This window comes from Astatotilapia calliptera, chromosome 4, assembly GCF_964374335.1.
Source record: "Astatotilapia calliptera chromosome 4, fAstCal68.1, whole genome shotgun sequence".
NCBI classification, from domain to species: Eukaryota; Metazoa; Chordata; class Actinopteri; order Cichliformes; family Cichlidae; genus Astatotilapia; species Astatotilapia calliptera.
Window position 1 is genome coordinate 28878016 of NC_137425.1, and position 17420 is coordinate 28895435.

The 17420-nt window shown below is 40.8% G+C and overlaps 1 protein-coding gene across 1 annotated transcript; it reads right to left on the reverse strand.

The window, feature by feature from the left end:
- Window positions 1-8141: 8141 nt before the first annotated feature.
- ube2z (ubiquitin-conjugating enzyme E2Z) lies at window positions 8142-14852 on the reverse strand. The gene is made up of 7 exons (XM_080301024.1): window positions 13751-14852; window positions 11735-11807; window positions 11008-11195; window positions 9701-9812; window positions 9507-9619; window positions 9301-9391; window positions 8142-9113 (listed from the first exon to the last, which is right to left on the reverse strand). Exons 1-7 carry the CDS (start codon window positions 14200-14202, stop codon window positions 8931-8933), a joined length of 1212 nt encoding a protein of 403 aa, XP_080157150.1. The 5' UTR covers window positions 14203-14852; the 3' UTR covers window positions 8142-8930.
- Between the last annotated feature and the right edge of the window lie 2568 nt (window positions 14853-17420).

Consider the following 17420-nt stretch of genomic DNA (forward strand, 5'->3'; position numbering starts at 1 on the left):
TTCCAGGGAGCACACCAGGTCGTATTAGGGAAATGGTAGACCCCGTGTCCACCAGGGCCCAGCATGGCTGTTCCTCAACACAGCAGCTCAGGTAGAGTCCCTTGAGGTGCCCGACTCGGCCCACCACCGTGCATTGTCCTTGGAGGGGGGCAGGAAGCTGGAGCGGTGGTCCCCTCGCTACACCGGTCCCTCCCCGTTTCCCTGAGGCTGCGTAGTTCTGGTCTTCGGGGCAGGTGCTGGGCAGTCACGCGCCACATGGCCAGGCTCATCACACCGGTAGCAGCGGTTGGTCGGTCGACGAGGACGCCTCCGGGGCACCGAGGGTTGCAGCTGGCATATCTCCGCGACCTCCCCCTCCCCGTCGCAGTCTGCAGCTCTGATTTGGGGGTAATTTGGGGGGGCACCTGCTGGTTAGGTCGCGAGGTGAGCACCAGCTCGGTCCTTTCAGCCTCAAGGAGCACCTCACGGAGAGTTTGAGGCATGGCCAGGCGGACGTGTTGGCGTAGTCGCTCTGGAAATGAAGTGCCTTGAGGCGACTTTTGTTGTGATTTGGCGCTATATAAATAAAATTGAATTTAATTGAATTGAAAAAGTCCTCGCAGAAAAGCATGCAAGCTAAGCTCCTCATGGGCTGCTGCTGGGAACTCCAGGTAGCCACGACGTGCATACAGCAAGCAAAGGCGCCCAGGCTCTCCCCCGGCCGACGGCTCCGGTTGGTCAGCTGCTCCCTGCTTTGATCAGTGGAGTGCCGCTGCCCGAATCGCCTCTCGAGTGCCATGGTGAGGGCCTGGAGCTCATGCTGCTCTGCCGGGGCTAGGTCAAGGAGTACCTGCAGTGCATCTCCTTCCAATGCTAGTGCTAGGTGTGTGGCAGCCTCTTCATCGCTCCAGCCACTATGCCTCACGGCTAGCCGGACTTGTGAGAGGTAGGGCTCTAGCGGGGTTAGTCCGTTGTATAGCCCGGTACCTTAGCTGGCGTGGTAGGCATAACTGCTCGTGGTTGGGGACACGGTGTGTGGGTCGACAGAGGTAGCCCATGAAGTATTGCCCTAGCGTCTGTCCCCCGTCGGGGGATTTACATGGCCGCTCGCTTCCTCTCTCTTCAATCACCAGCTTCCCAAGCAGTGAATGCTCTCCTCGAATGCTTGCTCCAGTCTCGGAATGTCTCTCTCCATTACGGCGAGGGTGAGCAATCCCACTTCTGACACCAATGTGGCGAGCTCAGACAAGGAGGAGACGGAGGTATCGTTTGGTCTTGCTTCCCGTGAGCTAGCCAGGGAGCACAGCCGTTTATTAACACAGGCAGACCAGCACACCACAACAACAACAAAAAAAGGCGCTCTCTCACCCGGAAACACACAGTCGCAGAGAGAGCGTCACCTGTAACCATGACAACAGAACAACAAAACATAACTGTCAAAACAAAACCCCGAACAGCCCTGACCCGCTACGGTATTTAGAAAAAAAGCATGGCTTATATACAGTGTTGGGGAGTAATGGAATACATGTACCGCCGTTACGTATTTAAAATACTAAATATGAGTAACTGTATTCCGTTATAGGTACCGTTTAAAAAGGTGGTATTTAGAATACATTTACTTTGTTGAAATAAATGGATTACACGGCGGTACATTCCTGTTTCATATTGTGGCGGGTCATCACTTGCTACTGAAAACAAGAAGGGGCGGGTCTGGCAAAGTTTTGCCAGGGGGGCCAGGTAGGGCATTAACAGGGAAAGGGGGGCACAAAGAAATACTTTTCTTTCTTATTCTCATTTAAAATGTCTAGCTTTTAAAAATTACTTATCTGAATCTTACAACAAACAATTGATAGACTGTTTTGATGGCATATATACCATCAAAACAGTGTACATCACTGTCACAACAGCATTTGTTTTCATTCAAAGGCTTTATGATTTTTCCTATAAATGCCCGGGCCGATTTTTTGTCCCAGTCCAGCCCTGTATGCAGTTCATCTGCAGTCTAGTGTTACCTACATCTTCCTACTCGGAAGGCAGAATTTCCGAGTTCTGAGTACAATTGAAAGCACCACGACTGCAGTTTTCATTTTGGATGTTTTTCTTTCCCCAAGCCTTGTCTGTCCTGTGTGTAGCAAGTGAAAATAAAATTTAAAAAAAAAAGAAGAAGAAGAAGAAACAATGCCCATGTTTCGAAAAAAAAAAAAAGTGGTCCTAATGGTGCGTTCACACTGATAGACGTGACCAGAGCGTCAGGTTTACATGTAAAGTCAATGGAGAAGCGCGATGACACGCAACTGGGGGTCCCGCGAAAATTCAGAAGCAGATTTGCGTCACGAAAACGTGCGAATAAAAATATGCGCGTCAGTTTGTGTGGTGAATTTTGTGCATTCGCACGTATCGCATCTACCGCTTGAGTTGGAAACATTTGAACTCCAGCGTCAATTCGCGCAGCAACAACCAATCAGGAGCCTGGTGACGTGGCTCTGACCTAGTTCAAAGGGGCAGGTCCAGCCAAAGCCCTTCATTCTTCATTCAATATGGAGGAAAGGCTAATAAACGCGGTTGCAGACCACCCGGAGCTGTACGACACTGTTACGGCCCGGCTCTGCTAGGCGACAGAGGATATAACATAAATGAGCTCAGAGGCAGGAGGGTTAGATAAAAAGAAAAACAGAAGATTTATTACTACAACTGAAAACCGTTAGTGAAACAACTCACTAGGCAATGGGGTGTTTTAAACAAACGAAAAAACCTCATATATTCAAATAACACTAGTGGAACACAAATCATCTAAAAATCAGTAACTAATTACTGATTACTTCCCCAAAAAAGTAATCCCGTTACTTTACTGATTACTTATTTTCAAAAGTAATTAATTGCTTAGTTACTTAGTTACTTAGTTGCTTTTTAAAAACACGATTTACAACCTGAAGAGGTGATAAAGCGATAGATCTTTCAGCCCAATTCTACTTTTTCTACATAATCCATCATACAAAATGTAATCAAATGGAAAAGTCACTTTTTTTAACTTGTTTTATCAGTTTTAATCTTTTAACTTTATGCATCAAGCAAAAATTTAATTATATGCAACATTCTCTGACTTGAATAAATTAGTTTAACATTTAAACCTATTTTCTACACATTCCAGCACATAAAATAAAATATTTTTTGTGTTTACACTCAGTCTTTCAAATAGATGCAAGTAAAACACAGCAGAAAATAAATAAAGTCAAAGACTCAGCGGTCCTGTTGCTCTATTTTCACCTGTAAAGCAGGACTGCGGTAGGCGGAGGTTTACCCTGGTGCAGGTGTGCCGTGGTCAGTTGAAGAATCCGCAAGTTTCTCTATGAATTTCCCATTACGTGGTAGCGCACTCAGTGCTTGCTTGGAAGTTTAGGGGTTTTTTTCGCTGTAAAAAGAAGTTTTCTTCCCATGCACGATGGACGCTAATGTTTTTAGTCAGTACTTCCACGCTTTAAACGCTGCACGCTCATACTCTCTCCCACAATCGATATGTGATCCATTATTGATCTGCACACAGCTGTTGTCACTAACGGCGCACTCGCTTACGTCACTGTCGTGAGACATTCTCGCAAAAAATCACGGTTTTAGTAACGCAGTAACGCAGCGTTAGTAACGGTAATCTAATTACCGTTTTTGCAATAGTAATCCCTTACTTTACTCGTTACTTGAAAAAAGCAATCAGATTACAGTAACGCGTTACTTGTAACGCGTTACTGCCCATCTCTGCTGGTGACCCCTGTTATAGAGTCTGACAGCTGCAGGGATTATATACAAATATTCAACTGATTCTATACCAGAATTAAACCAGGTCTAAATAAAAAAAAAATTAATGTCTTTATAAGATAGACCTTCTCAGTATCACTACAAAGATTACCAACAGTGGTCCTCACACCACAGTTTGATATCAGCAAACACCGAGAAAATACATTGATATGACACCACAGCCATGCTATCATTGCAAACACTGATAACATAGCATAAATCGAATTAAATCAGGACTTGATGAGACCTTCTGAGTATCACTAGAAAAATTATAAACAGTCGTCTCCATACCACAGTTTGCTATCAGTAAACACCGACGGCATTTACTGATAGCATACCACAGCCATGTTTTCAGTGTATAAACGGATAGTTTCACATATATTAGCACAGGCATCAATAAAGGACTACTGTATTAAACACTTTTACTAACCTCAGGCAGACGGACAGGTGCTCTGCAGGTGGGATTGAGCTCCTGTAGTTGGTGTCTAGGCAGGCGATGCTTGGACCAACGCGGGACAGCAGTTCCTTAAATTGGGCGAGGGAAAGTGGCCGTCATCCAGATGCAGCTCCAGGAGCAAGTGGTGAAACTCACCAAACTGCTCACGCTTCTGGAGGACCTGATGGACCCAGGTACGGCGAGGACGTCCTTTACGCCGCTGCTCTGCTCTCCACAGTAAATAGAGAGGGGAGACTCTCTCTTCCAACGCTAGATCGACAGCTGCCATCTTGCAAACATACCGTCTGGCACTACTTCCTCCCACATTTCCGCTTGTAATAATTCGCGTTGGACGCGCATCGAGGTGCGAATGTGCACGCGTCAAGCTAGGGGCATCTGGCGCGTTTTGGTCGCGTCTATCGCGTTTGGTGTGAACACACCGTTATAGTTCTTGTTACATGTGCTAACATGGAGGAGGCAAAGTTTGTGACCTGTACAGCCAGAAACCAATGGGTGATAAAAAATGTTGGGCACCCATGTTTTCTACAGTCATTGCAAAAGACTTTAATCCTGGACCCTCAGATTCAACCTGATGTTCTAACATCTGAGCTACCCAAGACCTGCAAATCAGTTCATAGGTGTAATTTGCTAAGCACATTCCTTAAAAAAGGCAGTTTCTGTGAGATTGCAAGCCTTGATGCTCTGGAAGTTTCATTTGTATGAATTCATCACATCAATATTTATGTTGTAAATGTTTTTTACCTTTTACAGGTTAGGAAATATTGCAAAGTGACTGGTAACATTATTTTATTCACACAAAACATCATCATACCTGAATATTCTTTCCTGCACAGGACATCTATGGCTATATGCAAAGAATAAGTTAAAAAATCGAGTAAACACAGGTGTTTTCAGTGGATAGTTCTACCTTTGAATGAACTAAGACATTATGGAGATCCTTTACTTTTACGAACTTCTGTGATTTGGTTTTTCCTTGACAAAAAAGATGGTGTTGGAGTCCAAACTCGAGTTATGTAAGAAAACAGGGAGTTCACATCTAACCACATTCATTAAAACAATAAAATAAAACCAAATTTAGGGAACAACAACAAAAAAGACCAGTCATATGCATCAGGACTGAACAGCACTTTATTCTATGCTTTTCCAACACTTCTGCACAATATCACCATGCTCAAGACCTGTTGTGAATCCAGGCATTTTTGAACCACAAAAAACACTTTAAGCACAGCACAAGCAAACAAGGATATAATCCCTGTTGTTCCTTTCAGGGCATGTTGAATTGAACATTTTGGCAATCACAAAACTTTGCTAGAAGCAGCTTCTCATAACCATTTGATAACAAAAAGGAATGCCCTATGTTAGAAATGCCATTATGGCAATCAAACAAGAGTCTGACACAAAGCTGAGGGCAGAAACTGACTCCATCAACACTGCAATTAAACACAAACTCTGTAGGACAATGGAAGGCAGAAGATAGTCAAAACACTATAATGTTTTAGTCTAGAGAGATGAATATGAGAGAATGGCCATATGATTTTCTTTCTCCTTGATGATGAGACTCGATCATGAATGTCTGTTAGCTTAGCACAAGCTAGGAAACATGTAGCATAGCTCTGTCCCAATATCATATCCAGTATACTCAGAGCTATTAATGCCCAGATAAATCATGAATGGATTTTATGAAAGTTAGATATTCTCTTAATGGGTGAACTTGTTTTTTCTTCCTTATGATTACAAGCTAAATATCCTACCTACCACCATTCTGTATGATGAAAATGTACAAATGCAGTCTGGTTTGGGGATTCCAATCACAACATTTTAGTTGTTCAGACAGTAAGATGCAGTTGGGAATACATTGCATATAAAAGGTGGACACAGCTGTCCTGATGGTACCCACTGGTTTTGGGCATAAGATTATTAAAGCTAGCAAGCTGCTTAGCAAGCTGCATCCATAACCTGTGCAAGTGCAATGCTTATTAGTACCAAATAAGAGCCCGAGAAAACAAAGTTTTAAAGAAAATACTAGAATTTCAAATACCCACTTCTTGGATGGCCTGTCCCACAAAGCAGGTGATATTATTTGTCAGATAAATTTCAAGCCCTAAAAGACAAATGCAGGGGAAAGTTCCAATTCAATTCAATTTTATTTATATAGTGCCAAATCACAACAAAAGTCGCCTCAAGGCCTCCAGTGACTAGCATTAGCAGAGGTGATGCCTCAGAGATGCCCTTAACTTCATGCTTCTACAGAATCCAGCACTTTGCCACAGCTCCAAGTTGTGTTCATTTTTAAAACCTGAAGGCTGCAGCTTGATTGTGACAAATAGTTCCACCTACATTTTATGTAGGTTTATGTAGCAATTAAATTAGAAAACACAGTTTTTTTTAGTTACAGAAGTGCTGGTAACCTTTTAGTCATTACATCTCCACTCGAAGAAAGTGTGACTTGCAACTTTTCCGTTAAGCTAAGCTGCAGGTGGCTTAAGTGTAAGTGATTTTTAATTCTTGTGGATGTGTTGTATTTGACACATTAATGCATGTTCATGTATTGCATGTGAATTTCACCCTAACATTGGAATTTAACTATAACATTACATTTTAACCAGTAGTTGCTGCCTCCACAGTGACAAAAATGGTCAGTATCGTTGGGAAAAAGAAAAAAAAAAAAACTTGATTAAAGCAAATATTGCTTTATTGAACAATGGAAATGGCTATCAAAGGAAAGGTTTTGGTAAGAATTTGAGCAATGAAATGAAACAGCATCTTTGTAGCAATCGTGTTGATGTAAAAGTACACATTTACCACAGTCAGAAAAACAACTTCACAAGTTTACTCATGGGACAGCTTAAGAGCACAATGCACCTTCTCATTCAACTCAAAGAACTTTCAAAAATCGCATTTTATTTTTTTTAGTGCCATCAACTTATATGCAGCAGGCACAATGACAAAGGATATCAATATCATTCCTCTTCTTCAGAGCAGATCTTAAAGAGTTAAACTGAAGCTATTACAAGCTGCAGTCATTGAAGTGAAAAACAACTGGGTATCGTTAATGTTACAATAGTTTGTTTTCTTGCCAAGTTGTAATGTGGGTCTAAGTCCTGATACAAACATGGCCTACAGAAAAACACCAATAAACTGTTTACCAGGATGAAGGTGCTCATCTGAAGCATCATTACATTGACCTAATGATGTCCTGAAATGAAGGCTTTTCCGCCACCACACACACATTTCTTTCAGTGCAAATATGAGTATTGTATAAAGACAGAAGGAAAAATCTCAGCATGTCAACCAAGCATTTTCCTCCTCTCTCTGTGCCCCTTTGTTTCCCCAAGAGAAAACCCTCTCGTTGAGTTCAGAGCATAAGCAGCAACACCTGTCACTTTAGTACCTTGTGATTGTGTAACTCCAATGGTGCCGTGACTGTCATTTATTGGTGAAAAGCAGAAACCTGAAATAACAAATGAATATTAGTTCACTGCGACAGCTACCTTCAAGGGTTGGATAATGGAGAAACAACTACCAAAGCATAGAAAAAGCCTGAGAAGAACAAACTGGTTGGGTTAATTCACTGTCCATACAAGAACAAAGTTTTGTATTCCTTCCATTAATTTCCCTGAATTAAAGTTAATCTAGTGAAAGTGTGAGACAATTTGGTTTGAAAAATTGACTGATTAAAAACAAAAAAAAAAACCAAACCCCAGCTAGGATTACAAATAATGCATCGTACATATTTTAAGGTATTGTTAGTCTGATGTCTGATTACAGCAAAGAAAAATAACAAAAAGGCATAATGATGTTAATGAAATTAAAATGTCTCCTTCTCTAAGCACCAGTTCAACAGGACAATTAGAGCTGAAAGCTAAACAGAACTTTTTGTAGAGGCTAATACACAAGAAATATTGTAGAAATCCAGAGCTGCTGAATTTTTATTTTATTTTTTTTATTTTATTTTTTTGTGGCCTGACTGAAGAAACAATTGATGTTAAGTCTGGAAGAGGTCTGGCATGGCTTTACTCTTAGAGGAGACAAGGCACTGACTCACAAATCCACTGCAGTCACTTTCTCCATCTTCCGCGTTACACAGGATAACTTTGCCTTCCCTCTTGAAATCAAAGACGGGGAGCACCTTCTTTGATCTTACCCTGCTTCAACCAAATCAGGCCAATCATCCTGACATTCCCAGGATAAGGTCCTTTGATTTTGCTTAAACCAGCTCCAAGCTTCAGGCCTCCTCTTCACAGGTCCCTAACAGACAGTATTTCATTGGTGTGGAAAAGATAGAAAACATGTTTGTGCTTGGGGATCAAAGTGGAACATCATAGAAGGTTCAAGCCGTCACTATAACCTTTTCTTTTCACAAGTATCCAGAATGTCAAATTGAGCTTTTAGAGTCGCAGATCAAAATGGTAACTGGCTAGCTACAAGTAGCACAAATCCAAAGCTGCAGGTCAAGCTTTCCAGCACTTGGCTTGCAGATTGCTGTTTTTTTTTTTTTTTTTAATTATTTTCAGCAAAAAGGAACCACCTCTTCTTTAGTTTTCTGTATTATTTATACAATAGATACTCGATTCCAATCGTATTCCCAAGAAAGACTCACATCGTCTTCCGTGATGTTGCTCCGATGCAGCAAAAGAAACAAAGATACACAAAAAAACAGTTCTCTTGTCTTTAGTTTTCGGCTACAAGTCTAGCACTGTCCAAGAAGTCAGGGCTGTGAGCTGCCCTGACTGTCGGGGTCTGTCCCTGAAGAGCTGGTGTCTGAGTCTGAGTCGTTGTCATTGTGGTTATCCTCTGCCAGGTTTTTCTCTCGCAGTCGTCTGTGGGTTGCGCCGAGACGAGCCAACAAGCCCTGGTAGTCGAAACGGCCACGCTTCTCCCCAAATGGGTCCTGGAAAAAGGCAACGTCATGTTTGGAAGAGGAAAAGATTGCCATTTATAATCTTTACTTTCCCGGCTCACACAGTGCTGTCACAAAGTCATGTGATATTGCATTATTGACATTAAGAATGATTTTATACTGAAAGCACTGTTTGATTAGACAAAAATAATCCAACAGAAAAAAAATAAATACTCACCTGCATGTTCTGCCCCTGCAGATGCAATCTCTCTTTGCAAACGCCCTCGTAGAAATCATAGTATTCAAGGAAGGACTTCTCCATCACACTCCTAAAAATAAACACATTCACACGCTTGATACATTTAGTTAACAGCTAGAAAACAAAGATGGAATGCAAGTGATAAAGGAAAATAGAAAGAAGAAAAATAAAAATAAGGATCTCACAACAAAGCTTCAGGACAAAGAACTTTTCCCTCCAGCATGTCACACACAGCCACTCTCATGGTTTCATGGCGGATGCACTCATTGTAATTCTTACTGTCCCCTGGGTGACGCTCCTGTGAAACAGAATGACAAGGTGTGATGGATTGGTGGCGACATAAAACTCTCATATATCTATATCTCTTTGTTGACTGTACCTGTTCAAAGCCAGGTTCATTGTGATAGGGGTTCTCCGTCATCAGAGACTGGATTGAGATGAGCACAGATGAGATACTCTGAGCTGGACTCCATGCCGGCCCTGTCCATGTCCTACACGCAAAGATCACAGAAACAGTTTGTTGCATTCTTACAATGGGTTCTTGCATAATTTTAAAAAAATAATCTAAATCATTGATGTAAAATGACTTATTTTAAGACCTAAAAATTATGAATCACAAATAAAGTTGTAAATTTTTGATAACATATATTTACAAACCGTGGACATCTGACTAGTTTTAAATTAATAACATGTATTCCTCACTGTGAGGATCTATTTCTTTTTATTATTAATGTGTAAAGGTCAGTGTTCTAATTATGTTCACCATGTCTGGTGAACATAATTAGAGTGAAATTGCATGACCAATAGTGGGAGAGAGAGAAAGCATTTCTTTTGTAGGATCTTTTCAGTTTTCAGTCACACTTTAAAAGAAAGAGAAAAAGTCCATCTAATGCAGGGGTGGGCAACTCCAGGCCTCGAGGGCCGGTGTCCTGCAGGTTTTAGCTGTATCCTTGATCCAACACAGCTGATTCAAATGGCTAAATTACGTCCACAACATGTTTTGTAGTTCTTTGGAGGCCTGGTAATGAACTAATCATTTGATTCAGGTGTGTTGACCCAGAGTGAGATCTAAAACCTGCAGGACACCGGCCCTCGAGGCCTGGAGTTGCCCATCCATGATCTAATGGCTCAGACCAAGGATTTGTCCACTGTCACAAACAGACAATATCCAGCTTTTTGTCTCAAGTGTCTGACCAATAATATTGGACTAGCACATGCCTAATGTACGAGTATTCGACAGACAACAATCCCTACAAATAAGTATTTTAAGTGTTTTTCCTTTTCCTTTTAGATTTTGGGTTGCTAGTTAGACAAAACAAGGCATTCTGAGATATTACTTTGAACATCGAGTTTTAACTATAACTAATTCGAGGTTTTGCTAGTTTACTCACTGATCACTTGCTGGTCTAAAAATAACCTCTGCATTGGGCAATGTTTTTGTTTGGGCATTTTTGCTTATTTTCCTCAATCTTTAAAAAAAAAAAAAAAAAAAAAAAAAAAATTGTATCCCATGTAGAGTGCAAATTGAATATGTTGACCCAGACTTTTTCCTTTTTTTTTTTTTTTTTTTTTTTTTTTTTTAAAATAGGCTGCTTATGGCCCAGCTGATGAACAGAAACGTATGCAGTGAACATGGTAATTCTTCATGAGTTCCCTTGGAGACTAAAGTTAGAAACCATGACTCACCCCAGGATGCTGAGGCATACTTTGCCATTGCGGTAGAAGTTGGGATTGAAACGGACAGTGTTGTGCCCAGTGGTGATGAGCTTGACCCGTGGTGGATGAATTGGATAGTCAGGGGGACAGCGGAACAGGAAGAGGAAGAAGCCACCCTCATATGGCGTGTCAAATGGCCCTGTGATCAGGGCATGGATCTGAAGTCATGAGGCACAGGAGTGGGATTAAAGGATGAGAGAAAGACAGGATGGGGATTCATAAGGTGGTCTAAAACGATGTCTATAGGCAGAGAGGAATGCTAGGAAAGAACAGACCAATTAGCAAAGAAATTTAATCTAGAAAACAAATGACTCGTGCTGAGTCATTATCAATTTTTTTGACTCTGATCTAAAGGTTTTTCTCCATTAGTAAATGGTTGCTGTCAGCACCGGTACAACTCCAGTTGAATGGAAAACACCACTGAGGTAGTCACAGTTTAAAGGACTCTTCACTTCGCTGTTTTGCACTTTTTACAGCTATACCACTTCTTTCATTTTTTATTTTTTTATATACAGCGCCAAATCACAACAACAGTCGTCTCAATGTGCTTTCAGTACTCCAGAGGAAGTCCAGTGCTGATCCTGATTTCCATCAAGCCCAGGAATAAGAAGCCTAGTGAAATCTGATTGGCTATCAAGTTAACATGTTAATGATGTCAAAGGTTGGTAAATCTTTCAGACTGTACTTTGCCTTTTACCTTGGTCATGTCCTGAGGATCAGGGACCACGAACATCCCTGGTGGAGGTTCCTTGTAGATGGACATGATATCCCTACAGACAAAATAAACAGATGAGGTTTGTGAAACACTGAAAACTGGAGAGAGAACCCACAAAGAAATATGCCCCTAAACATTCCAGCAATCCACTAGTAAAACAGTATGTCCTGGAGGTGAAGGAGCTTAATATTTTCAGAAATCTATTATTAAAAATACATTTAAGTACAGTACTGAACTCTAAAGTTGCTCTAATGTGAATTTTTCAAACATACTAACGCAGTCATTAAAAAAAAAAAACCCAAAAAACTACCATAGTCAAGTTGGCAATTACATGCAGTGTGTTTCTGATAATACAGCAATTAACAGCGATAAACTGCATCATACAACCAGCTGAGTCGAGTCCTCTCGACTTGTAACAAAGACTCATTCAGACTGATACCAACATGTTGGCAATCTGTTTGCATTTATATATTAGACAGGAATTATTTACCAGAGTTGTCATGATACTAGAATTTCCAGAAAAAGACTCAAAGGAAACAAGAATGTTCAAGCTATCCAGCTGCTTAAACAGGTAAATTAAGTGAAATAGTACATTTCATTAATTTGGGTCAAGTGATTCCTCAATAACTTTATTTTTTGTTTATTAAGCAACAAATTAATGACATGTTAAAAATCAAAGAAGTGTGTTCATGTATGTGTGGGTCAAACTAAAGCAACATCTTTAAACATAGGCTGAGTGCACTATCGTCTAAAATACTGCTCAAAGGGATTTCAACATACCCAGGGTATCTCTCAGTTTTCTGGATTTGTTTACCGTAAGATTGGTAATCGCAATAAGCCGTCTCAAAAATCAGGTTATCAACTTGCAAAGTTAAGCCAAAGTTTTCCCTGCATGTTTGTGTAAACCAGGTGGTGTTGGCAACATCTTATCTAAAACAGGAGTTTCAAAGGCCATATGACTCTTATTCCACAGAAAACAATCCCTATAAATGCCACCAATTCAATCAACAATATTATTAGATGATGATAAAATTGTGATAACAAAAATATATAAAAAGCATTGAAATTATACCAGTAACCAACAACTGCGAAGAAGACACATGGTTAATGCTGCAGAAAATTATTAATCTGGTTATTTAACACACAAAGCCCTATAAATAAACTTTTAAATTACAGTTAATTATTTATCACTGAGTGCACTCTCAGTGCTGGTGTTTATTTCTGAGGTGATGGCTACACATTAGAGCTCTGAAACTTTGAACTAGTCCCACTTAAAAACCCAGGCTTAGTTTAAAACGGCAAAACATGCCACAAATAAAAGACTGAGTGAAAATGTGGTGGTTTCAGAAAGTTTTAGTTTTTATTCTTTCAGCTACAGACACAGGGGTGTTGAAGGGTTTGAAGCAGAGCAGTTTAAGTAGTGTTAAGATCATTAATCCTTCTAGAACAATAAAATTGCTGTAAAACTCTCTGCTTCTAACATAAAAAAAATAAAATAAAACCATGGAATAAAGCTGTATCTAAGAATCTATATTTATTACTGATGCTCATCAGTGAAAGCCAAAGACTTTACACGCTATTAAAACAAAACAACAACAACTTCAGACCCTCTGTGTGACCTTCTAGGGAATGGTCAATTTTCTCGATAACAGATTCCTCAGAAGGCAACGATTTAACACCTGCTGGTCTCTAATCTCGAACTTGACCTGCTCTGGGGGAGGTTAAATTCACATCATAAATTACCATGGCGACAAATTCTGGTACGAAGTTAACCCGAAAACAGATAGTGAACAGAAGAGCCAAGGTTAACCCTGTAGTTACCTGGGTCAGACGAAATCTCGCTTCTTATTACAGACCTCTAGTTTCCCAAATGTCTCCGTCAAATGTGACGTTTTAGATGCTGTTAAAAACTTTACGGAAAGATTTCACTTTCGATTGCAGGTCTAGATTACGTAAATATGCCCACCTCCGTCAGAGTTCTGTGTTTCCTAGAATTACCTCTTTATCCTCAGGATGCACTGCTGGGAAGCTTTTTCGTTGTCCCAATCCGTGCTAAGAGTTGGGTCCCAAGAAGTGGCATTGATTTGAGATAGGAGGCCCGCTCCTGCCGCCCCTAGCCCAACACCGGGGAGAGGCGAGGAGGCATGCAATGTGGGAGACACGGCCACGACTGGTGGTGAAGAGCCGGGAGTCAATGTGTTCCCAAAACTGACCGGGGTAGCAGTGACAGCGGACATAGGGGCCACCACAGCTGTTAGGCCACTCTGCGCGGCGACAGCAAGAGGCGGAGAGGTCGGGTTGGAGCTGGAGTGCACACCGCCAGTTGCCGACATTCCCACCGACAGAGAGTTAGACAAAATCGGAAGCTGTGAGGCTCCGCTCCCCTGTCCCGTAGTAACGTCTAAGCCTAGGGCACTGCTGCTGGACTCATCTCCAAAGCTGTCCGCCATGGCCCACAAGCTAACAAGCTACAGTAAACCCGTTGGTGTTGAGTAATTTATATTTTTCTCCCGCGCAGCATTGACAGTAGAGTTTCAAGTTACCTGCTTCCTTTGTTGCCCAACGCAGATCAGACAGCAAAGAAACCGGGCAGAGGCGAGGCCAGAAAGCAAGGCAATTCTTCCCAAGACATAATGGATATTTATCGTTAGCTTGACTGTTAGCTTTACCCCCAGGCCTCCAAAAAACTGCTCGGTCTTCAGCAAAATTGCCACGTCACAGTGTTACGGTTACTACTGCCCTCTGGATACTGGTTCAAACCATTAAATCCCCAGAACATTTGGTTTATTACCAACCACATCCCTACTAGTCTTTTACCATCGCAACTTTAGGAGCTTGTATTTGTCACCAGTTAAGAACACGGAAATAATAAAGCCACGGCACATCCGGGCAAAAGTTTTCAAAGTAAAATTCCTGAAAACAATAATACAAAACAACAACAACAACCCACCATCATTTCAGCTTTTGCAGCTAGCGTTTAAGCAAGGCCCAGCTCAAAACTTCCAAAACAATGGGAAGTTATTGTGCCCTCACAATCAACTGACCGCGGTAAAGTGAGCCGTCATTTGTGAGCCGCGGTCAAGCCAGCCGCCTCCTATCCGCCGCATAAATTTCCTTGCGCTTTTACACCAGTCTTTACGGTAGCGCCTTTTCGCTTTATATCCTGATTGAAAGCCTAGACTCGCGCGCACACGCACGCGCGTGAACAGTCACACGCACTCGCGCACACAAATTACAATGGAACAGCCATCGTGACAGTCTGGTTGCATATTCAAAAATTCATTAAAAATCATTCTTAAAAGTTGATGCCAAGCTTTCAACACAATCCTCTTCTCGGACACCTACTTTACCTCTGGGCCAGTTCTTACCCAGATTTACTGTAATATTACTCAGAAATCACAGTAAACTCATATTCAGTGCAATACAGTCAATGCACTACAATTATGTTTATTTCAAAAATTCATTAAAAGTCATCCTGAATAGTTGAGGTCCAACTTTCAACACATCCCTCCTCTGGGACACCTACTGTACCTGTGTGCCAATTTTCATCCAGATTTACTGTAGAATTCCTCAGAAATTAAAGGGTACTTGTATTCAATGCAATACAGTCAATACAATAGAATTATGTCAATTTTCAGAAATTCATTAAAAGTCATCCTGAATAGTTGAGGTCCAACTTTCAACACATCCCCCCTCTGGGACACCTACTGTACCTGTGTGCCAAGTTTCATCCAGATTTACTGTAGAATTCCTCAGAAATTAAAGGGTACTTGTATTCAGTGCAATACAGTCAATACAATAGAATTATGTCAATTTTCAGAAATTCATTAAAAATCATCCTGAGTAGTTGATGTCCAACTTTCAACACATCCCCCCTCTGGGACACCTACTGTACCTGTGTGCCAAGTTTCATCCAGATTTACTGTAGAATTCCTCAGAAATTAATGGAAACATTTATTCAAGCTAATACAGCCAATACACTACAATTGTGTCAATTTTCAAAAATTCATTAAAAATCATCCTGAGTAGTTGACGTCCAACTTTCAACACATCCCTCCTCTAGGACACCTACTGTACCTGTGTGCCAAGTTTCATCCAGATTTACTGTAGAATTCCTCAGAAATTAAAGGGTACTTGTATTCAATGCAGTCGGCCAATACACTACAATTATGTCAATTTTCAAGAATTCATTAAAAATCATCCTGAGTAGTTGATGTCCAACTTTCAACACATCCCTCCTCTAGGACACCTACTGTACCTGTGTGCCAGGTTTCAGCCAGATTTACTGTAGAATTCCTCAGAAATGAAAGGGTACTTGTATCCTATGCAGTCGGCCAATACAGTAGAATTATGTCAATTTTCAAAAATTCATTAAAAATCATCCTGAGTAGTTGATGTACAACTTTCAACACATCCCCCCTCTGGGACACCTACTGTACCTGTGTGCCAGGTTTCAGCCCGATTTACTGTAGAATTCATCAGAAATTAAAGGGTACTTGTATCCAATGCAGTCAGCCAATACAATATAATTATGTCAATTTTCAAAAATTCATTAAAAATCATCCTGAGTAGTTGATGTCCAACTTTCAACACATCCCTCCTCTGGGACACCTACTGTACCTGTGTGCCAAGTTTCATCCAGATTTACTGTAGAATTCCTCAGAAATTAATGGAAACATTTATTCAAGCTAATACAGCCAATACACTACAATTGTGTCAATTTTCAAAAATTCATTAAAAATCATCCTGAGTAGTTGATGTCCAACTTTCAACAGATTCCTTCTCTGGGACACCTACTGTACCTGTGTGCCAGGTTTCAGCCAGATTTACTGTAGAATTCCTCAGAAATTAAAGGGTACTTGTATTCAATGCAATACAGCCAATACACTATAATTATGTCAATTTTCAGAAATTAATTAAAAATCATCCTGAGTAGTTGATGTCCAACTTTCAACACATCCCCCCTCTGGGACACCTACTGTACCTGTGTGCCAGGTTTCAGCCCGATTTACTGTAGAATTCCTCAGAAATTAATGGAAACATTTATTCAAGCTAATACAGTCAGTACAATAGAATTATGTCAATTTTCAGAAATTCATTAAAAATTATCCTGAGTAGTTGAGGTCCAACTTTCAACACATTCCTTCTCTGGGACACCTACTGTACCTGTGTGCCAGGTTTCATCCAGATTCACTGTAAAATTCCTCAGAAATTAAAGGATATTTATATGCAATTCAATACAGCCAATACACTACAATTATGGAAATTTCAAAAATTCATTAAAAATCATCCATAATAGTTGAGGTCCAACTTTCAACACTTTCTTACTCTGGGCGTCCTACCGTACCTCTGGGCCAAGTTACATCTCAATTCACTGTAATCTTTATCAAAAATTGAAAGAACAATTATATGTCAATGCTGGATGTGTGTCCTTTCAAAGTGACACTAAATAACAGAACTCAGGCACATCAGGGAATAATCCAAAAGGTGGATTTATTAAACAAAAACAACATACAAAATATCTCTAACCCATACTACATAACCTAAAAAGAAACAAAGGGACACTTAGAAGCACAAGGAAACAATACTGAAAGGGCAAGAGACACAGTCCAAACATAATCCACAACTAAAATGCCAAAAGAACAAGTCATCCCACATAGCAGACGGG

Bases quoted from the DNA above. Each gene is read 5' to 3' on its own strand.
- ube2z (XM_080301024.1), bottom strand. From the start codon at position 14,202: ATGGCGGACAGCTTTGGAGATGAGTCCAGCAGCAGTGCCCTAGGCTTA. The intron at 11,808-13,750 runs GTAATTCTAGGA...TTTTGTCTGTAG, and splicing joins TGCATCCTGAGGATAAAGAG to GGATATCATGTCCATCTACA. The intron at 9,114-9,300 runs GTGAGTATTTAT...GCCTTTTTCCAG, and splicing joins TGCAGGGGCAGAACATGCAG to GACCCATTTGGGGAGAAGCG.